The 24566-nt window shown below is 40.4% G+C and overlaps 1 protein-coding gene across 1 annotated transcript; it reads right to left on the minus strand.

The window, feature by feature from the left end:
• Positions 1-3122: 3122 nt before the first annotated feature.
• Positions 3123-17065, minus strand: LOC149088247 (alpha-crystallin A chain-like). Its single transcript, XM_089245837.1, has 3 exons — positions 17015-17065; positions 13566-13930; positions 3123-3666 (listed from the first exon to the last, which is right to left on the minus strand). The coding sequence occupies exons 2-3, from the start codon at positions 13914-13916 to the stop codon at positions 3388-3390; spliced, it is 630 nt and encodes a 209-aa protein (XP_089101963.1). The 5' UTR covers positions 13917-13930; positions 17015-17065; the 3' UTR covers positions 3123-3387.
• Positions 17066-24566: the final 7501 nt, after the last annotated feature.

Genomic DNA, 24566 nt, shown 5'->3' on the forward strand with positions numbered 1-24566 from the left:
TAGTGTGTGTGTGTTGTATCGTTATGTGTGTCGGCAATGAGAAGATGTAAATTTCATTCTTAAAGACATGAACATTTATTTACACACACACGGACAAGTTATACGCGACATCCATACTCTATGACGAAATACAATCAACTCATTAAAACGTTCGAAAAACTCTCTGGCGATCCGTTGCTAGGTTACCATCCATCGCAAGGCGAAAAGCGCTACAACGAGAAAACGTGACATCGTGACGTCACAGAGTATCGTTTATGATCGGTCACTACATCACCATACGGGAATTTCCGATCGATGGAGTTGGGTGAGAAATCAAGGCACCATCTATCAGTGGGTAAAGAACTCGTTTATTTATGTTCTTTCCCCCTGATCGAACCCTTGGACTCAGACGGTAACCTTCATGGTGGGAGACGAGCATCTTACCATTGCATCGGACTGGCCTCTAAGCTTGGGATCTTTGGTGGGCCCCCAAAAGCCAGTCTTTTCGCTGTCAGACCATACAAGGGTCCATGGGGAGGGGGGTGGTTTTAGTGACAGATAACTAGTGCCATAGCACAGTGAACTCACCTTCGGGTCCGTACCAGCCTGCAGAAATTCATATCAATTAACGCGTACGGCGCGACGGAATGATCGTCTTAACCCCTTCAATTACAAGAGAATTGGCAAGAAATTCGGATGTTCTCTATTTGACGAATTGGCAATAAATATAGTAACCTTGTCCTAACACCATCCGCACAAAAGGGAAGGTTAAAAAACCACACAAATAAAGAGTAAAACCGTATAAAAGATAAGGTGATAAAAAAAGAATGTAGGTACACACACACACACACACAAAGTTATATTTCTTTTCTCGCTCAGCCTACCCGTTCTCTTTCAGTCTTTCAGAGTTTTGCCCTCTCACATGTGAGGGAAAAAATCACTATCAGGGGTATACAAAAAACAAAAAGGAAAAAAATTGTAAGGTTGCAACAAAGCTTCGGGATGATCAGGAGATAGGAAAGAAAACAGAGTGAACTTGTTTGAATTCATTCCACTGGACGCAATATTACGTCCTTTCATCTTAAAGTGGTTAATGCTAGGAAATGTCCCACTGGGGCGTACCTAGGATTGGCCTATAGAGGCAGGTAGCCTGTTTTTCGCATGGGCAAACAGGGCACAAGTCCAAGGCTCCCAAATGTTAGGGCCCCAAATCTGGCTACCTTTTGTATTTTTTAGCGCGGACTCAAATCCCCCCCCCCCCGTTTGCGTATGCGCTCTGTCTCAGCGTATGCGCTCTGTCTCAAAGGACACTATATATAAAGGGTCCCAAAAAATCATATTTGCCCAGGGTCCAAACTTATGAAGAACAGGTCCTGTTTGGAGGGGGGGGGGGGGGAAGGAAGCACAATGAATTTTTTCAGAGAAATTTCAGTTACAAACTACAAACCTTCATAACGCTTTTTAAATTAATTGGTTGGAGCTGCATATAAAGGTATTTTCTTTCGATATTTTAATTATTTTACAAAGATATTAAAAAACATTTTAAATTTCTGATAGTCTTGGGAAGCACGGGACCCCCTGTGCCCCTCCCTGTGCGGGGATGGGGGGGGGGGAGACGTAATCATTTTGAAATACATCCGCTCTACATGCAACTAAGAACTCCAGACACTGCTTATCATTAAGAATTTTAACCTTTTGTAGGCCAAGGACCTCTTGTGACAACGTAATGAAGGACACGGGCTATTTGTGACAATAAAATGAAAACCCTGACCCTTTGTGACAATAAAGTGAAAGAATGTGTCTGGAGGTGCGATTTATTGTGTATGTTCGTTGGTTCGCCCTGTTCTTTTTCTGACATATTTTTCCCATTTCGGCTCTTGGAAGGTATCCCATCTTTCGAATCCAGGTTTGGCCCAAGGTTCCCAGAGATCGAATTTATTTATAAAATTTTTGTTTATTATTGGAAATTCAGTTCAATAAGTAGAAAGGATGTTGCGGATGAGGGTGGAAGGGGAGGAGATGAAAATATTGTCCAAAGGAGGGCCATGTCCTGAAAAAGGTTGAGGAAGCACTGCATATATACATCTATTTTTATATTAGGGCTGGGAATCGATTGAAATTTTTAACAGGTTAATCGATAATTTTCAATCGAATTTTTTGTCGTAATGTTATAATATTAATTGATGCTATAAAAATATTTTTTATTCATTTCATGTACCTATTCGCCAGATGTAAACAAATGTGGGAATACGTAGATTAAGAAAGTAACTTAAGAAATTAATCAACTGCCCACTTGAAGCAATTTAAAATGCTTACCATATTTTGCCACAAATTCTGGGGTTTTTTAATTCCCTTAGATCTTGTTTTTTTTTAATAAATCCGTTATTTTAGGTCAGTCACTGATTTCGAAACTACTTTCGATTATATACGAGGTACACTTGCTTGTTTTACGGCATAAGAAACTCCCTCAAATAGTACATGTGAGGAGAGGAGCTGATGCTGCAAAGAAAATAGAGGAAAAACTACTCTTCATAATTTTACTATACTCTTCTAAATTTTAGTCTTGAACTGAATTTGAAACTGAAGTCATCAGCTTTCGTGGAATCGAATTGCATTTCCCTATGCCAAAAAATGTGATCAAAACATTGATTCAAATATTTTGAAGTATGTGGTAACTTATCCAAAATATTATATGTAGGTACATAATTTACCTACTAACTACCCTAACTTACCAATCCGTTTCGTTGAGCAAATCAAGTTAGATTTCAAACTTTTAAGCAGATTTTGATAGAATTTTAATCGAATCGATCAACTCAACTGAAATTTTTAACTGCGATTAACAATTGATCGATTAACCGACCCGATTAATCGGACCAGCCCTAATCCCAATCCTGACGCGCAAAGAATGAAGACAAGCTAGAAAATTCAAGGATACATCGACAAATATCAGTAACTACGTGAATAATGTTAATTGCTCTTTAATATCTAATCATCCATTTCTGTTTTTACGCCATCTTGTTTTCGTATTTAAAGAATTCCTATCTCCCCCTTCAAGGTTATGAAAACGAATCCACGTGTTCAACAAGATGACGAATCAGAGCCGTGAGATGGGTGACCAAAAATAAAGACAAAAACACGACGAAAACATTGAAGGAATATTTATTTCCAAGAAAAATAAAATATATTATAAAAATAGGCTGTGTGTAGAAAATAAAAAAAGGTGGCGTGGGGATCGCTTCTTGTTTGTTTTCGTGTGGAGCGTAATATAACATTAAGATGAAGTAGGACCTGTCAACTTGTGAAACGTGTAAACACCAAGGGACTGAAGATACATAAGATTAAAGTCTGTTTCTGATGTTGAAGCGGACATTTTTCTTGGATGAGCAAATAACGGAGGAGGAGGATTTCTCACTTATTTTTAGCTTCGGTCGTCTCTGTGGTGGCGTTTTTCTGTTCCCTCTGTACTGGGATTTCAGTGGTTGCGCACTGAGGCGCCGACCCGCCGATGACCGAGACCGGAACTGGCCTCTCGTTAGCGTCCAGGGCCTTCTGGGGTTTCTTCTTGGGCGCCTCGACTGTCAGGATGCCTTCCGGGGAGAGCGTCGACTTGACTGTTTCCGGATCGACGTTGGACGGGAGCAGGTAACGGCGCGTGAACTGCCTCGATACGAATCCGTGCTCGTCCACCTATGGGAAGAGAAAATCCGCAACAATGAACTTTCGTAAAATTGATATCATTACGTACGCAGAAATACAGCAAAGCATCTCTTAAAGGGGCATCTCCTGTAAGACCAATTTTTTTTTTCTGTCAGGAAGTTTTCTCACTCACACACACACACACACACAAACAAGGCCGTGTGTGTAACTGCGCCGCGGGTCACCTAAGTGAACTGGAAATGTGCCGCGGGTCACCTAAGTGAACTGGAAATGTGCCGCGGGTCACCTAAGTGAACTGGAAATGTGCCGCGGGTCACTTAAGTGATCTGGCAATGTACCACGGGCCGCTTGCATGATCTTGAACTGTCACGGGTTACTCGAATGATCTGAAAATGTGTAACAGGGCACTTAAGTGATTTCGAACAGCATCGTAGGTCACTTAATAGATACGTAAATGTGCTGTGTGCCACTCAGATGGTCTGTAAATACGCTGCGGGTCACTTGAGTGATCTAGAAACGTGCCGCTTAGTTCATTTTTACAAAATTTGGCGAGTTATTGCTCTCTTTATGATAAATTACGCATGCATACACACACAGAATTCATTCGGGCATGTACCGATTCGTTAGAAATTTCGCAGAGGAATGTGTATGAGGTGCATGTACGCGGTTAAGTAGTAGCATTGTTACCCGAGGCGGTAGCAGTGTCTTGAGTAATGATTCCCGAAGGATGTGCCATGAGATAATGTCTTGGGAATAAAATTATACGAATTAAAAAAAGTAATAAGGCTGTGTGTGGGATTCCTGAAAACTGTGTCATTGCACTTTAGGTTGGCGACTGCGTCTCGGGATCCTCCATCTTCATGTTCCCAAGATGATTAAATTGATTTTTTTGAGGCTGCTGTACACTCATTGTTTTTAGTAAAATTTCCGGATGCGCCCATCCTTCGAGAACGCTTCGATATCACTCCGAGATGTGAAATGCGTTATACCCGGTCCTTCAATGCGTGGTACTTCACCACACACACCAACTCCGCCATATCACTGTACGCAATTTACTGCCGTTAACGAGTTGAGTTAGAAATGAAGGCGCCATTACTGGTGGTCGCCTCAAGCTCGTTAGGGAAAATATCTTATCATCTACATTCTTCCCCAGGTCTTTCAATGTTCAATGTGTTTCGGGATCAGACAGAAGTGCCGCAAGATGTCTCAAATTCTTCAATGGTGCCACGAACTAAAAATGTCTGAGAATCTCTGCCTCTCCTCTCTGCCATTCAAAGAGGAGTCAGTTCCTCTTTGAATGGCCTTTTTTTTTTAAAATGGCGCACCATTTCTTATAAAATGCCCTTGGAATTCCGTATGATTTCATGATTAATGAAGGAAAGGTGTTCATGTCGATTATGCGCAGGTTATTGCTATGCATCATAAAAAAAATCTATACAGCCCTCTCGCGAGCTACTACGGCGTAGTAACTTCTTGATAATCTTTGTGATATTGGCACCAAAGAGTCCATAAGTAATAGACGCCGGAGAACTTGGGACCTTTCAGGCTGCGCTCATAGTGGAGCGAAGAGGTGCGAGTTACTAGAACTAGACTAGGAAGAAAAAAATGCATAGGGTTGGACGAAGAGATGTCCGCACATAATGAAGGAGGAGGATAGAGAAAATGACTGGATGGGTTCTGAAATGTAAATGTGTGATGATGATGATGATGATTGCCTCCGCAGAAGAGGGAAAGGAAAAAAAAGAGAAATGAACCAATCAGCAAATAGCTAAAATCAGCAGAGCGAGATGAAAACAAACAGGTTTGTTCGAATCGAGTATTTAGTTGAGTGGCCTCTTTCTCTCTTTTGTCTCGCTCTTCGAGTATGTGTGTGCGGTGTAGAACAAAAGAATGCAATTGTTTTCATCGCTAGTCTCTATTATGCACTCCCGTACCTCTTGGTTGCCGCACTATGTTCGCGACCCAAGACTCCCCTCTTGCAATAAATTTTACGAAGTGGCTGAGCCCCCCCACCCCCCCTAAATAATTGATGCAATGCAATGCACAAATCCCCCCCCCTTCTTGCATGAGGGTTTGAGTTAAGTATATACGGGACAACTGGCAACTTTCAGCCCCCCTCAATGTTTTCTTCGTTTCGGAGCCTCTGCCACGGGTGCACTGAAGTGTTCATTGAAGAACCATTGTTTGAGACACGGAAGTAAAAAATGGTGCGAAAACATTAAAACACACACACATTTTCCGGGGGTCAATGGAAACGATGGCATTTGGCAGCTGGCCATAAAAGTGTTGTTATTGAACGCGCACATAAGGAACAACGTTATCTTCCGATATCGGAATGAAATCTAGTAAACACATCGATAAAAACAGTCTGCCACGAATAATCCCACTAAAGAATAATGCACATATAATCGGTTATCTTCCTCTTCTGTTTAAATGATAACCAATTTCCGTTATTGAATCCTGTTTTCCAAAGAACAATTGATATGTCTCGAGAAAACGACATTAGCATTGGAAATATCCGGGAAATCATGCTTTATCCAACATGTCTGCAGAGGCGGATTTATGGTTTGGCCATCTTTAGTCCTTCCCCCCCCCCCCCCATCCCGGTGCTACTATAATTATATTGACCACTTCTTTCTCAAACGTGCCGCCCCGAGCAATACCCCACTTGGACTCCTCTCTGTATTTATGCTTCTGTCTCTTAAGTCACTCTTTCGATCACTCACATGCTTCAATCAAAGACGCCTACACGAATAAAACATCGGGGGAGAGAACGAAAGTTGCCAATAGTCCCGTACATACGGACTCAAGCTCGTATGCAGGAGCAGGAAGGGCGCGTTGCATTGTATATTCGTTAATTATTCAGAGAGTGGAAGCGCAAATGACCTCGACCCCCAGGTTCTGTGGTTTACATAATTGCATAATCTCTTTCCGTCGCTCACTAACCTGAACCCTTGTTCTCTGGGTCACTCTTTTAATCACTCACATGGTTGCGAACTCCTTTGGTCACTCAGTGACCTAGTCTTTTTTTTGCTCTCTGGGTTACTTTGTTTGGTTTCGTACTGCTGGGTTGGGGGTACGCGAAAAACAATCAACAATGACGGGGGGAGGGACCCATTTAAAATTATTTACAAACTGCAAAACATTATTTATTTTACAATATGTATATAGGATGGGAGAGGGAGAAGGGGTATGCGAACTTCCCAATAGTTTGCTATTTCGAGTCTGCATATTTCTGCATATTTCTAGGGGTACGTAAGTCATTTCGTTCGTATTTCTAGATGCACGCGTAAATCTCGTATGCATTTCTTCTTAAGGAACAGAATGTCTAATAAACACGCATTTCTACAGGTATGGAAGTCTCGTACATAGGGCCGCAACTAAGTGGGAGAGCTGACGGGGTTTGATGCCCCGGGCACCGGACCAGAGGGGAGGGAGCTAATTTTAATTTTTAACCTCTCCTTGAACAACCAAAATACATTCTTGCCGCGGCTGACCAAGCATCTAGTTGTGGCCTTGCTCGCCTGCATTTCTATAGAAAAGGCACTGCCTAATGTACGCAAATTTTCGTATGCATTTCTAAAGATACGCAATGTCTAATGTAGAAAAATCTTTTACGCATTTCTTAATGGACAAAAATCTCGTAAGCATCTCTTGAGGCACGCAATGCCTGATGAATGCATTTTCAGAAGTACACAAGTCTCGCACGCATTCCTAGATGCACGCAATGTCTAATATACGCAAAACTCGTACGCATTTCTAAAAGCAAAAAAGTCTCGCACGTATTAGAAATGAGGCACGCAAATCTCTTACACATTTCTAGACGTACGTATTACTTTGCGTGCCTCTCATATCTCGTGCACATTTCTGGAGGCACACAATGATCTCTAATGTATATCCATCTCATACGCGTTTCTCAATGTACACGATGTTTAATGTACGGAAATCTCACACGCATTTCTGACTGGACGAAAATCTCGTAAGCATTTCGAGAGGTAAGCAATGTCTAACATACTCAAAACTCGTACGTATTTCTAGGAGAAAAAAAGCCCCGCATTGTATGTATTAGAAATGGGGCATGTGAATTTCGTACATATTTCTAGACGTACGTAAATCTTGTACATATTTCTTTGCGTGCCTCTAGATATGCGTACGAGATTTGCGTGTCTCTGGAAATACATACGAAATTTTTGAGTATCTCGTACACATTTCCAGAGGCACACAATGATCTCTAATGTATGCACATCTCATACGCATTCTAGAGGCACGCAATATCTGATGTACGCAAATCTCGTACGCTTTTCCAGAAGCACACAAGTTTATATCACATGTCAGAGCTGCCATATGGGTGCTCTTTTGATGATGCTGGGCATAAACGGTGCTCCTGACTTGAAAAAAAGATTGAGGACCCCTGGTTTGTGCCAGTCATCAGGAGAACAGCAACCATAAGGCAACTCTCTTACGAATGCTCAAATTAAGATAAACGTGAAGCTAACTTAATTTTCGCGAGAGATGTTTTATTGAGAGTGTGTTGACCAATCTGAGCACAAGGTGCTCGCGAGCGACGGTTGGAGGTGCTTGCCTTACGTACAGCATAGAACCTTGGTTCTTAACCCATGGGTCACTACCCAAAGCTTGGGTGACAGTGGCTTTCAAGATGGGCCGTCCAAACCCGCTTATAGGCAGGGGTTCTATAGAAATAAATTACCTTTTGGGTTAGATAATACAATGGAACGACCCCGACGTAGTTGAACCCAAAATTGCAAAAGAACCACGGCTATACGCGTTTCGGAACTATATGAAGTTCCTTCATCAGTAGCAGAAACAAAGAAAAAAGAAAAAATATCGAAAAATACTCCATATAGAGAGAGCGGGAGTTACTCGCTGTTCAATGAATTACCTTAAAGAGCGAGTATAACTCCCTCTATAAGGAGTAATGGAGTATTTTTCGATATTTTTTCTTTGTTTTCTGCTACTGATGAAGGAACTTCACATAGTTCCGAAACGCGTATAGCCGTGGTTCTTTTGTAATTTTGGGTTCAACTACGTCGGTCGTTCAATTGTATTAGGGGTTCTATAGCCTATGGCAAAAGAACTTCGTTCGGTGGGCTTCCGAAAATTGTCGGAAATTCAAATATACATAAAAATACTTTACAGTCAGGGGTTCCTAACCAAATGGCGGTACAAAGCCTCTTATAAACACGGGTTCTTAATTCATTGGTCACGACCCAAACCTGGGTCACAGTGGATTTCGAAATGGGGTAGTGTAAAGCCCTTTTGCAGACGGGTTCTTAACGGATGGGTGGTAAAGATTCACTTACAGATAGGGGTTCTTAATTTAGGGGGTCACAACCGGAATTCACAAGGACTTACGAAACGAGTCGTACAAATCCACTTACAGTCCTGTTACAAATGCACTTTTTTGCGTCAATGGTTTCACTAATTTCAAAAAACAAACAATCTCATGGATTGCGAATATAAATAAATATAAATAAATAAATATAAATAGTTTATTATTAAGAGAAGAAAAAAATAAAACAATATATATAAATATATAAATACAGTATTCTACTCAAGGGATCGCTTGATCCGTCCAGAGTATACAAACATAAATTTTTCTGTGGTGGCAAACACTTTCATATAGGCTACTAACAAGTACTAAGCAAAATACAAGTATAGAAATAGACAAATATTTCAAAGGCCTAGGTGACACAACACTGTATACTGGGGGCCGAGAAGTACCTTCCTATTGTAGTAAAATATTAATATAATTGATAATTAATTGTTTGAAAGCTCTTAATTTATTTTCATATTTTATTTCATTTGGCAGGTTATTAAAATATAATGGAGCCAAATATATAAATTGCTTTTGGGTTAATGTTTTTTTAGGTTGTATAATATTATATTGAAAACCTCGACGGAGACGTGTGTTTGTTGGGCATTGCTTGATTTCAAACCAAGTAGGATTTTTATAAATAAACATTAGACTTCGGTATATATACAATTTTTCAATATTAAATCTATAGTCTGATTTATAATTATAGGCAGATGGTGTAGGGTTACGAGAGGAAATAATATTTATAGTTTTTTTCAGAGCACTTATTAAAACATTTAAATTGGACTCATAATCACCTCCCCAAACACATATAGCATACTGGATAAGTGAGTAGAACCAAGCAAAATAAAGTGTATGAATAAATTGAGGAGATATAATATTTTTTAAGCAATATAAACGAACATTCATGTATTTTATTTTGTTACTAAGTGCAGTTGCATGAGAGTTCCATTTCAAATTTTTGTTTATAGTGACTCCTAAATATTTATACTCTTCAGTTTCCGAGACAATCGGACAAAAACATTGGTCATCAGAACATCCCAACTCATGGCATCGAATTATAAGTGTTTCAATATTTCTATTGTATAATTGAAAATTTATGTATTTAGTTTTGTTGAGATTCAAGGTTAACTTATTATGCCTCAACCAAGTGTTAATTTTTGTTAAATCTTCTTCAGTATCAGATTTCAGCATGGTATACGTTTGTTCTGACAAAACAATAGCTGTGTCATCGGCATAGCTAATCAAATCACCATGTAGATCCAGGTTATTGATATCATTAACAAAGATTAGAAATAAAATCGGTCCAAGAACAGAACCCTGTGGGACGCCAGTTTTAATAATCCTGTATGTACCTATTGTATCATTTATTTTAACTGCTTGCATTCTATTTGACAGATAAGTTTTAAACCAGTGATAAGTGTTGCCTCTCAGACCTGAACAATATAACTTATGCATAAGAATTGGATGATCGACACTATCAAAGGCTTTTTTTAAATCTAAAAACATAGCAAGGGTTCTTTTGCTCTCGTTAATACTTTCATATACTTTTGCTGAAAATTTCAAAATTGCCATCTCAGTATTCTTATTTCCAAGAAAACCGAACTGATTGCTCGAAAAAAAATTAAATTGATTTAGAAAATTTATAATTTTGTGTTTCATTATCTTTTCCAAAATTTTCGAAAAGACGGGCAAAATAGAGATCGGACGATAGTTTTTGAAATCATTGACATTACCTGATTTATGAATGGGTATAACAAGAGCACATTTTAATTTATCAATAAAAACTCCATTGAGAATTGAAGAGTTTATAATGTGGGTTATAAACTTCAAATGGTATTTACTGACAATTTTTAGCATTTTTGGAGTGATTCCATCATAACCAACCGCTTTATTATTCTCAAGTATGTTTATTAAATTCTTTACATTCCTTTCCTCTATCTCAGTAACAACTATAGAATTATACTGGTTTGGTACTAGAAGCTCTATTTCATCTATTAACTCAGAATCTTCAGTTATTGCAGAATTGATAAAAAATTCATTCATTTCATTCACTGTTTCAGGATTAGTATTTACTGGAAGTACTATTTTATTTATTTTTCGATTTATGATATCATTAGTAACTTTCCATTGTTTCTTGACGTCGTTACCACATTTTATAAATTTATTATAGTAAAAAGCATCCTTTGCAGCTTTTAGCTTCTTTTTTAACTGTTTGTTATAGTTTTTGTAATTATTTTCCTTATCACGATCTGAAGGATTTCGTTTAAAAACTTTATAAAGTCTTTCTTTAGTATCGACCATACATTTCAATTCATATGTAATCCATTCACTTTTCAAATTATTTCCTGTTTTGCATTTAGACTGTTTTGTCCAGAAATTACGATGCCTAAACACAATATCAAGAAATTTGTCATATAATACATTTGCATCAGTCACATTGAAAATGTTTTCATCAAATTCATAATTTTTTACACATATTTCAAACTTATCATAATCCACATTTTGACAAAACCGATTTTTATTATTTTGATTATTATTTAAAAGTTTTGTATCAGTTCCAAGATTACATTTAATAACCAGTGGTAAATGATCCGTTATCTCTAATTTTGATACTGCTGTTTCAAATCGATAATTTAACCTCGCGTTTCGAATGAAAACGTGATCTAAACACGCTGACTTTCTTGTTGGTGTATTTATGTATGATAAAAAACCAAATTCAGACATGAGACTCATGTATTCATCACTGTCCGTGTCAGACTTCAATATATCCATATTAATATCTCCAGTATAGATAATATTTTTATACCCTAAATTGCTAATAATTGATCTGAACTCAATAATATAATCCATTCGAGAAAAATCATGGGATCTGTAAATTAAAATTATGCATAGATCTAACATTTCACTGTACAAATATAAGCCTTCAGCTGTATTCATATTCAAGGCAGTACTTAAAAATGAATATTTTTTATTTACATATGCAATAACGCCGCCTGATCTATTTCTATTTCGACATTCACAAAAACTATTATAGCCATAAATATTGTACAGATCAGTTTCATGATCTTTGATCCAAATTTCAGACAGTAATACAACATCAAATGGAACCACTAATTTTTCTAAATGCAATAATAAATTATTAAAATTTTCACGAGCGCTTCTAATATTTACATGCAATATATTGAAAGTTTCAGGACTATTTGAAAAACTCACCAAATCATCGAATGTTTCAGGCAAGATGAGTTGATACTTACATTATTGATTCCTGGGAATTCTGCTGTTGATTAATTTTATCCAAGTCATTTATGTTACGAATATAATGAAGTTTTTCACCCTGCCTTTTTCTCAGTAAGACCTTGCCGTCCCTCACCCACGCAAAGTCAAAGTCGTTATCCTTCTTGAACTTCCGGACGTGATAAAAAAGGTCTTTGAGAGTCTTAGTAAGATGTTCATTTATGAATAGCCTTGAATCACCATAACGTTCATCAATTTCACTTGCATTTAGTCCCTTCTTGCTTCGGCTAGCTTCGATCCATTCATCTCGCACCGCGGAGTCTCTAAATCGGACAATAATTGGTCTGATCCTATTTTTGTTTACCGAATTTACCCTATGTAGCTTCATTATATCATTCGGTTTATACACATTCAAAGTTTTACCAATTTCAGTCACTATTTCCATCACATCCTCCCCCTTTTCCTCCGGCATTCCTTGTATCTCTATATTGGTTGATTTCGATCGTAACTCTATTTTATCCAGTTCATCGTATATGTTCTTGATTTTTTCCTTCAAAACATTATTTTCACTTCGCAACCCCTCATTCGATCTCTTCATTATCTGTAATTCTTTCTTTACCTCCGATAGTTCAGCTTTCATGTCCCTGAGTGTTTCATCATTGAACTCGATTGATTTTCTCAATTCGATCATTTCGGATTTCAACACACTGCATTCTTCAGAGAATTTTTTTTCCATCTGTTTAGTCATAATTCGACATTCTTCACGAATGATATCATGTATTTTTTCAAGCTCCAATTTTTCCCGTTTTTCAATCTTTGCTGATATTATGCAGTCAGTACATCGCCATTTTTGTTTCATTTCAGTAGACATTTTTTTGAAATTTGTGTCTGTGGTTCCAACACATATCGGATGAATAAGTGATTCACAACCAGAACATGAAAATACCTCCTTCCCTTTCAGTACTTCGCCTTCACAAATTGAACATGTATCCACCATTGTTATGATTGATCAAAGCAGATATATCAACATAAATACCAAGAACGCGGTGGACGTCATTCGCAAAGAGATCATATATGTCTATGGATTAATTTTACTTCATCGACATACTTCGAAATAAATACCTTTCTATCAGACGCAAACAAATTAAATATTTTTAAAAAATGATTAATAAATAAATGGGAAATTTAATAAATTTCCGGAGCATTAGCAACATGCGTGCGTCCTCCCTGCTGTCGTGTTGCCACCATATGTTGTGGATTTTTGGGTCGCGGCTAAAAAAGACCAAGAATCCCTTCATAGAAGTAAAAAGGAAGAGTTTCACACGAAAACAAATGGAAAAAATGAAAAGTCACTCACCTTTTCTTCGTGGTTCGCCTGCACAACGACCTGGTCGTCGATCGTCTTGACGACGATCTCTTCCGGGGTGAAATGACTGACGTCCAACAGGACTAGGAACTTGTCGCTGTCCGATCGGATCTCGGACATCCCGCCGGAGCTGGGTTGCCTGAGAAGAGGGTGAGGAGTCGTCCTTAGGGTCCTCATCCTGGGAACTGCAGAGTATGGATAACCACCGTGTCTGTAGAGTGGCGAGAAGAAGTCATCCTCGTGTAGTCCGTTTCCGAAGTGCTGGTCGACCAGGCGGTGCGATGGCCAGTCCCAATCCCAGTCCCGAGATGAGGAGGACACGACGGACCTTGAATAAGACATTTTTTGACGACGACCTTTCGGGGGAAAAAAAAAACCAGTATTATAGCTCATCAAAAAGCAGAACGGGGTGATTAAGTTCATACTAAATATACAGCCAAACTCGTTTACAACGACTATCAACCGACCACTAAAATGACCATGCCAGGGTAGATCTATGCATTAAGTCGGCCCTCATGCAAGTGACTACAGCATAGCGTGATGAGCAGTGCCGTCTTAACGCATGGGCCCAACCGGGCACGGCCCGGGGGCCTCAAGAGAAAAGGGGCCTCACAAAAATGAGACTTGGTTGAAATTTTCTAGAATTACCCGGGGGCCCGTGATGCTCCTAAGACGGCCCTGGTGATGAGTCATTGGGGCTCTTAATGATATGATAAACGAAGGCAGCCCCCCCCCTCCCGTCTTAATAGCATCATAGGCCTCCATATAAAGTAGTTTTTCTAGGACATCCACCTGCTAATTAATTAATTTAAGCCAGATCTCATTGCCGTGAGGCCCCCCTTCTACACTTGAGGTCCCTGGGTCATGCCCAGGTAAACCCACGCGTTGAGACAGCCCTGAACGAAGAGGGATCCTCTAGTGAGTGCTCGTTCAAAAACGCTGGTATGTCACAGAAGTGCAAAACACACCTTTGAACCCACCTACCGTCAGTCCGACTACGGCCATCGCTCTGTCTCATTGGAACCACTTTACCGATTTACACACTTATTCTCGAAAATCATGGTGTCGAATCTCATCATCCTGGCCGTGCCCAGGTTGGCCGATGAGGCCATGCCTCAAAGAAATAATGAATTCCCGGATTCTAAGGAGATTCTTGTACAACCCAGTGGTTCTCAAACTTTTTCTACTCGCGGCTCCATTGTCTTAGTCATTTTTTTAACCACGGCTCTCTAGAACAGTCTCGAAAACAACCACTTCGTGGCATTGAACAGTCATATATCAATATCCACAGCTTCACCACGACGCGACTCACACTTTTAAAAACATAGTGACAACCATATCAATAGTACCCTCCGGCTTCTAGGAACTGTCGAACTGTCAATGTTCCAATATCCAATGCATGAAAACTGAATAATATTCTGCAATAATAAATCTCCTTGTTTATCATTGTTATCATGAAAATTCCATTGTAAATTAACAAAAAAATAATAATAATAATGAAAACTCGAAATTGAAGAAAGTTTTAAGTTAATGAAAGAAATAATCCCAAAACCCAATTTAAATTTGAGCCCAATGAAAGAAATTATCTGAGTACTAATGAGAAAATTCAGATTCAACGAATTGGAAATAAGAAAAATAATTGACAAAAATTATTCCAACACCCATGAAAATGCAAAAGTAATGAAAGAAATAATTCCATGAATTTAGAATTTTCGGAATTCCTGAATGGATGAAAAACAAGTAATGATAATTCCTGGAGTTTTAGAATTCATAAATAAAAATTCCAGTATTGTGATTGGCTGAAGTTGTTTGTCTCTGGTTCTCAACCCCAAGGCACGAATGCGAGCCAATCAATCTAAAATTCACACACACAATACTATATACCCACTCTGATTGTTAGGGACATACACTTAACACTTCCGGTAAAACTCAATCGGTAGTAAATTGCCCTTGGCGATAAACCGGAGTTGTGATCGGTTTAAAAGAAAGAATGTATTATTGCCGTAAGTGCGCCCCCCCCCCTAAAACACTTGTACTGTGCCGCACAGGGCCGTCTTAAGAGCATCATGGACCCTCGGGCCAAGTGATTTTTTTGAGGCCCCACCTGAAAAATTTTCGGAAATTTCAACAGGTTCTAATTTCTGTGACGCCCCTGGGCCGTGCCCGCGTGAGCCCATGCGTTAAGACAGCACTGCCTGTGCGACCGTATCTGTCACACACCGCTAAGGATGGCTCTGCTCGAAGGAACTGTCAATGTGCCAATATCCAATGTACGTAAACGGAATAACAATCGACAATTATGAATCCAATCGTTGTTGACACAAAAAATTCCATCGGCATGCTTACTAAATTCCAAGAATTTCTTCTGAATAACAATCAGCAATTACGCAACGAATCTTGCTGTTATGACGAAAATTCTGTCATTAATAGAATTAGCATAGAGAGGAAAAAGGTCGCGGAAAGTAGTTTGAGGCTTTCTATACGCTGAGCAGCACATCCATATCTTTTTCGACGGAAAAGTCAAAATAAGAAATAATAATAAAGAAAAAGGCACGTCACTTACAAGAATTCGTGGATTAAACATGATCAAGAATCCCTATCCGTGGAGAGATACTGTATCTTCTTGTGGATGCTAAAAAATGTATCAATAAGAATTCATTATGGTTTCTAGAACCCACAATGAAATTACTGATTAAACGTGGTCAAGGAAACCGCTCCCCCGGAGACAGGGCTGGAACTGGGGGAGGGAAAAACTGCCCTGGGTGGCAAATTGTAGATGGAGCAAACACACAACACCGTTATAAAATTATCATATTTTAAAGTGGTTGGGTGGCAAAATCCTGTTTGCACCGGGCAGCAAAATAACACAAAAATCCTAGTTACGGCCCTGCCCAGAGACATAATTGCAAATTCCCGTGGATACAATAAAAGTACATCAATAAGAATCCGTGGCTTCTAGGAACGATAATGAATTTACGGGTGGTCAAGGATCCCTATCCGTGGAGAGATACTGTAGCCTCCTGTGGATACTAAAAAAATGTATCAATAACGAACCATAATGAATCCACGGATTAAACATAGTCAAGGATCTCTATCCTTGTAGCTTCCTATGGATACTAAACCAAATATATATCAATGAGAATCCACGGCTTCCAGGAATCTTGCCGATATTCCAATAACAGCTGAACAATAATCGACAATCACGAATCCCGTCGTTGTTATCACGGAAATTTCACCATTAAATTCCAAATAATTTCTTGGGAAAAGCACCACAAAAAAAAAAAATAAATAAAATACGTCGTTATATCCAAGGCCGTTGAATTTTCCTTCGACAATTCATTACAAAAGAAATTGACCGTTATATCCGAGATGCCGTAACAACCGAGTTCGATTGAGAGAATTTTACGAACAAGTTAACAAGCTAGAGGATATATCCTTACTTGAATAAACACACACAGAGGGAGAGAGAGAGACTTGTCGCCCAATGGGAATGAAATCAAAAAGGTCGCGGAAAGTAGTTTGAGGCTTTTTATACGCGGAGCAGCAGCATATCCATATCTTTACCGGAGAAGTCAAAATAAGAAATAATAATAAAAGGGGGAAAAAAAGGCACGTCACACTTAACAAGAAGTTTTGAAAAAAAAGCGTGGGCCTTGGTTGAAAACCTTCTCTCTTTTTTCGCAACACTTTCTTGAAGAGAGTGAGTGAGGCCTAGCCCTTGTCCTTAAACCTGCTGCAAAAAACGGGCTTCCAACCAACCTCGATCCAAAAATGGATATTTTAGCCTACGCAAAAGTAAAGAACTCGTCTACTTCGTCGTCTCTCTCTCTCTCTGATCGATCTCTTTCCTTTTTTCACTCTGTAGCTTAGTGACTAATTCGACTTGTAGAACATGCTCGTGCATTGCGCTCACACAAAATGAGAAGGTTTTTACGGGAGCAATAGCAATGACATTTTCTTTTTCTAGATTTTTTGAAGAAACATCCAAGGTGTTCTGAAATTACGCACTACTGAAAAAATTGCGTGGGTTATTATAAACCTGACATTTGCTTTTTGGTTCGTTTCAACGTATTTGGTCCCCCCCCCCCCCCAATTTGCGCAACGATTTCTTGTATTTTGAGATGTGGGGGATTTTGTGGCATCTCCTCCTCCTTCTAACTAGATCATGGCCCGCCGCTCTGTCTCAATGAAGAGATTTTAGCAGGTGGTCGAAGAACACCATCGGTGGAGATAGACATGAAAGCCCGGGGGGGGGGGCACTATGATGATGACGCCAATTCATATATAGTCGATTCCCGTTTTAACGAATACCGTTATAGCTGAAATCTCGTTTTAACGAAAACTTTTCTAATTCCCCCCCCCCTCCGCCAGTTTATATGGGAACAATGCAAAAATTTGGAATTCCTTTATAACGAAATTTTTCGTTATTATGAAGTGATTTCTCCGGTCTCTTGCAGTTCGTTATAACGGGATTCGATTCTATATGCATATACCGGCTCCGTCATTGACTTGACACTAGGGCGGGGGGAGAGAACGCTGCACGCGGCTCAATTTTCGCGTAGCCTAAGGGCGGCTCTTTCTTTCAAATTGAGCACAACTCAGGTCTATCACCATTTATGGGCGATTTACTACCTAGTGAGTTGTACCGGAAGTGTAACTGCGTGTACCTGACCGGGTGAGTGCGTATGTAGGGTTGTGTTTGACTTTTCAGTGCTGCCATCTATATTTCAGAAGTGAAGTGAATGATGTGTTATGTGATTGAATTATATTTGTAGGTCTGTTGCTCTCTTTGGCGAGACTTTTTAAAGGGGGGCGGATCGACTCGCATTCGCGCCTTGAAGTTGGGAACCACAGAAAACCAACTTCAGCCGACCACCACTGTTGTGACAGTGGGGTACGATCCCGGGACCACGCGAGGCGAGTCCGTCACTATAATCACTCGGCCACCACAGCGGCTGAGGGTGGCTCTGATTCGCTCCTGCTAACACGGCTGCAATTAATGGTGCGCAAGCTCACATTGCGGGTGCCATAATGTATGCTTACCCGTTGCACCGGCTGACATCGGCGTCGTAGTCAGTGGCGTATTTACGGGGGGAGGGCTCAGATGGGCTGCAAATTCGAGGAATGAGTTGGGGGAAGATCAAGTGGGTTAAACGCACGGGGTGGCGAATTCAAGGAAAGAGCAGTGAAGAAAATTAGACTGGAAAGAGGAGTCTCGAGAATAGGGCCCCCCAAAAATGACTAGTTGAATTTTTCGAAAATTTGCCACGTAGAGCCTCAGAAAAATTACTTGGCCCGGGAACCCATGATGCTCTTAAGACGGCCCTGGTCTTAACCCTCTTTACAAGAAAAATGAAAGAAAAGCCTTCCGTCTTCTTCTTCTCTCTCTTCTCGAGAAAATTCTGCATACGTAGCCGACTGATTTAATGTATGTAATGTAACATAGGTGTATACGCACAGGAGTTTTCACATAGGAATGCGATGAATTGACATCATCATTATCATCGTGTCCCCTCCCCCTTCCCAGAGTTTCTAGTCTATCTCTGCTAATGTTCATAGGGGGTTCAACTGAGTTACCGGTGAATGTCTCCTGAATACGAAAAATCAAGTATCCACTCTCAATGGTTTAAGTGAGCTCCATGACCCCCCCCCCTCTCCCCCACCCCACACGCACGCACATAATGGTAGCATAGGCCCGGGACCAATATTATTATTGTTTTTTTACACTATAGATTCGCCCATCAAAGTACTCTCAGTCTAGGGTGACCTGGCTCCAGCATGTGGGGGGGGGGGCGCCATTGGTGAGCATCGAGTCGCTCTCGCAGAGAAAGGAAAAATTTTATTCTTACATGAAGTGTGCCTTCTGACTTTTTTCCCCCAGATGGGAAGAGGGGGGATACATTCTGATTTTTACACCTGCGCAGATCTGTTGTTTCTCTGCCCACAGAATTTCGCTGAATTTTTTGCTGAATGACAAAGTAACACGCTATCTTATGCAACATAGGGAATTTTTAGAGGGGGGACCAGAGCAGTGAACGACCAAAAGATTAACCGGAAAAGTGTGAAAGCGAGTAAGTAGCCCACCAGTAGTCCCTAGTAGTCCTTCAAGCAAATTATCGTAGGCATAAATTATGCCTATAATTTAAAGATATTTAATGGAAGGAAGGAGAAGGGGAAAGGAGAGTCCCAAAAAACTTTTCTCGTTCCCAAACTAAACCACCCTGAACAGGGACGAAATATGAAATTTTTCTGGTAATTAATATATATACAAACATTTCCTGAGGGCCCCACTAAAATAAGTTAAAAAAAAATATCTTGTGTTTATTAATTCAATAATTTTGGTGGCATTCCTTTGGTCCGGGGCCCATTATAGGAGACCTGGGCAAGATGTTACTGACTTCGAGTTTCAGGGTCCATAGATTATAAAAATATATAAAAATGAGACAGTTGGGGAGAGGGTGCGAATGATTTTTTTCTTGTTTCCACAATGTTTAGTTGTATCACACGAAATCAAATAGTGGAAATTCTCATTTCACCTGTCCTCAGGTTCTTTGTTTTTGACGGCTCCTTATGCTCTTAAGAAAGAACTGAACTTGCCATTCAGTTCAGTTTGTGGGCTTTTCTCGTAGGGAACTACACTGAATAAAAATTGCTGCTTCTTGATCCGAAATTCATTATCATGATTTGAGTCATCTTCCTTTCTGACAGTAGATGGCAGCAAAAACAGTGTATTAGAACAGTGGAAATTCACACTTTATTTCTAGTCTGCTTCTTCCCTGGTTCTGTATTAGTCATCTCTAGAGCCCGGAAATTCAGGCAAAATGCCACACACACACACACACAAATGGATTTTTTCCCTATTTTAAAACTTTTTTTGGTAAAAATGATTTTTTTTTAAATGTTTGTGCCAAAAATGGCTATTTTAACAGTTTAAAGTTCATTAGTGAATTTCAGAGGCCATAATCTGTAAAACTTGGATATTTTGGGCATTGAAAACTTCAAAAGAATCGCTGTTTTTTAAATGTTCCAACTTTCAGTATTAATTATCATCAGAAAGTCCCTCCCCCCCATTTCCAGCCTATTTCACGCAAATATGTGATCTGAGAGATTGGTGTTGGCATGAATTAAATTTGCTTTGACCGGATGGTGTTAGACGAGAGTTATTTTGTTTCAGATGAAAGCAGCTTGTGTTAGAAAAGCAGAGGAGAATTAAAAATTTGTTTCCGCACAGGCTGCACATAACATGCATCGCTCAGGCACTGGACTGCGTTGTATGTGTAGAGCGGACCGATGATTCATGGGTGGAGATACGGGGGGGGGGGACATTACCCCCCAGCGTCAAAGGTGGAGTCGACTGATCTAATGTATATATGCATATATGAATTGTCATCATCATCATCTTGCCCCCCCCCCAGCAATAATGACCGTGCCACCCCAGACTTCCAAGTCTATCTCCGCCTATGCGATGATTGTCCCAAAAAGGTCTTGAAATGATGTTATAACTCACACAAGTTAGCAGACAGGTTCTGAGACCCATGTTGTTTTGATTTTATTTTTTGCACCATAAATGCTCTGAAAACAACTATTTCATTATTTACAACTATTTAATTAATATTACTTACATATTACTTTATTTATTAAACATGCATATATAGTATTCGATTCAATTGACAAGAGTCGCCCTAAGGGGGTGTGTGACAGATGTGGCCACACAAAGCCCCACGCTCGAAGTAGTCCCACATACGTGATAATATGAAAAAAATATATTTTTTTGCTTTTTACAAAAATAGAACAATACAGCCATGTTTCAACTACAGAAATGATAATGATTATTCCAAATAATACAACAAATAAACGAGAATTATTCGCAAATCGGGAGAACCCCCACAGATCATTCTCTCTATCGACTCCGTGTTTGGTAATGGCGGCCCTGGAATTGGCCTATTCCTGAGAGTCTAGTAACATTCTATTTTGGACTTGAAATATAATTAATTTGGATTATAATGCAGTTATTATAAACTATAATTAAAACAATAGACGGATTGAGGGCAACCAATTTTTCAGCTAGTTTTTGGACTCTCAATACTTTTGTGTTTAGTTATTTTTCTTCCTTCCAAAAATTATTCCTTTTTTTTAGTGCCTATTTTAGGCATTTTTAGTACTTTCTTGCCTGTCTATTTCGACCATTTTTAGTCCATCAACTTCCGGGCTTTAGTTATCTCTAATTTTGAGACTAGATGGCAGCACCAACAATTCAAATCAAACAGTGGAAATACCCATTTTACGAGTTCAAGCTAGGATCAGTGTCGTCTTAACGCATGGGCGCACTCGGGGGGGCCTCAGTGAAATCACTTCGCGCGGGGGCCCATAATACTATTAAGACGGTCCTGCGCTTGAGTAACCCACGACACAGTTCCAGATCACACAAGTGACCTGCGACACATTTTTAAATCACTAAGTGATCCAAATCACTTAAACGATCTGTGGCACGTTTCCAGGTCAGTTGAGTGATCCGTTTCACATTTGCAGAACATTCGAGTAGCCCGCGAAATGTTCCTAAATCAATGAAGTGGTCCGCAATGCTCAACAGGTTGAGCACCCTTGACTTAAGTGATCCATAAATGCACCGTGGCCCGCGGTGCATTTATAGATCACTAAGTGCTCTAGAGTTGTGTCGCGAGTCACGCCAGTAATCTGGAACTGTCCCACAGGTAACTTAAATGATGTGGAACTGCACCACGGACAGCTTAAGTGCACTGGAGCTGTGTCGGGGTTCACTGATTTTTAAATATACCGTGGGGGCGCGTGAGTGATGTGCAACTACACCGTGGGTCGCATAAATGAACTGTAAATGTTCTACGGATCACCTAAGGCTTAAACAAGCACTCCGGAACTGTTGTCATGGGGTCATTCGGATGGTCTTTGAATATGCCGCGGGTCCCTTAAGTCATCTGCAAATGTGCCTCGGGAGTCACTTAAGGGATCTGTGAAACACCGCTTAGTTCTTTTTAAAAACAGATTTGTGGCTGGTGACGTCAAATCTGATTTTGCGTTTCTGAAGTAGCTCTATACAGCAGTTTTTAACAGGACCGCTATCAGACACGGTAATTGGTCAGCCGGGAAAGCAAACATTTTGGAGCCCCTTGTAATGTTGAAGGAAAGGTTGAAGGATGAAATTTGAGCCTCCTCTCCTCTGGTCCGGGCGCACCGAACCCGCCTGCTATACCCCCCCCCCCCCAGTTGCGGCTCTGGTTTTCAATTTGGCTCCTGTAAACATGTTTACAGGAGCCAAATAACCAGAGGCATGTCTGCAATAGCGCTTCATTTCCCGCCACTGGCAACTTTTCTGTGATTTTAGCATAAGTTGGCAACTTTGCTCACTTTTGGAATCATATAACTGGCAATGTCCCGTAGTTTCCCGTATTCCGAAGCCCAATATCCCGTGTTTTCCTCGAGCACATATGGTCAGCGTACTCTTCAGTGACAATAAAATCAATGTCATGAGAACCCCTTCATAGAATATAAAAAAGCCGATAAGTTAATTGGTTAATCCCTGAAACCCCCGTAAGACCTCCAAGGGGTTCGACAAACTCAGCTATATCTCTTCTCGAATGTATCTTTATTATTCGGTATTCCGGAAAACAAGCATATCTCATAGCATACTATCATGACTAGATTTCCCCAATGGGCAAGTAAAGCATTTGCCGAGGGCCAGGGTCACATAACTAGGGCGAGTGCAGGCGGGATCTGGTGCCCCGGCCACTGGACCAGGAAGGGCGCCCAGTTTATTCTTTCCGTTCAACATAACGGGGAGAGAGTACCACAATGTGTGTGTGTGAGGGGTCCATGCTAGGGCCTGAACTAGAGGGGGCAAGGAGTGACAACTGTCCGGGCGTGAAAATTTGGGGGACGGCAGATGGGAACAAAAAAAAAAAAAAAAAACCAGTTATAAAACTATTGAATTTTGAACTATTGAATCGCTGTGGTGGTCGAGTGGTTATAGTGCCGGACTCGTGATGCGAGGATCCGGGTTCGAACCCCACAGTGGTGGTCGGCTGAAGTTGGTTTTCTGTGGTTCCCAACTTCAAGGCGCAAATGCGAGCCGATCTCCCCGTTAAAAAGTCTCGCCACAGAGAGCAACAGTCCTACAACGGTAAATCATTCAACCATAACACTTCACTCATAGTTAGTAAAACTGGGGGCAGATGACAGCACTACACATAACAAACATTACACAGAAACAAACTTTACGTCAGGTTGCACTACACGTACACGCACATTCCCGCATGTACCGATTCGTTGGGGGGGGGGTTCCGCGGGGGGAGGTGCATGTGTGGTGTAGCAGTAGTAGGTAGGGGCTCGGGGATCCATGATGTTCTTAAGTCAGCCACCTCGTTGGGCAATTTGCCTGTTGTGGCGTTGTATTTGTATTTGTAAAGGTAGCGGGATGGGATGGGGCGCGGGGGGGGCGGCAAAATAATGTCTGCCCCGGGCTGCAAAAATCCTACTTACGGCCATGAACCGTGCAATAAAAAAGGTAGAGGACTCCCTCCTGCCTTCAATTAGACTAGAGTCACCCAACTTGCTATAAAAACCCATAAGCATCCCATATTGCAGGTATTTGTAGCTTCTACCCCCGACCCCGGTGTTCGTTCCATCGCCCAAATTTGGGCAACACAAGAAAAGACCCCTACGACTTTAAATACATATCTGGAAAGAAGAAAAAAAGGCACAAAGTGTTTTTGTTCACAGTTTTTAAAGGGAGATGGCAGCACCTTTTTCAAAATTCAATAATCGTAATCCCCCAACCTTATTTTGATACAAGAAACATAGACGGCAGCACCAACAAAAATACTAATGGTAACATACCAATGTTGAAATTAGCATATTTCTTCAAGAAAAATACAGCGACTTGGGGGTCCTGAAGACGAGGCCACCTGTTCGAGGCCACCCATACAATAATTTTAAGGCCTTCCAATAACTTCACGCCTG

This window comes from Pholcus phalangioides, unplaced genomic scaffold (genome assembly GCF_987345545.1).
Source record: "Pholcus phalangioides strain wild (caught in Gottingen) unplaced genomic scaffold, Ppha-v1.0 ptg000003l_1, whole genome shotgun sequence".
Taxonomy (NCBI): domain Eukaryota; kingdom Metazoa; phylum Arthropoda; class Arachnida; order Araneae; family Pholcidae; genus Pholcus; species Pholcus phalangioides.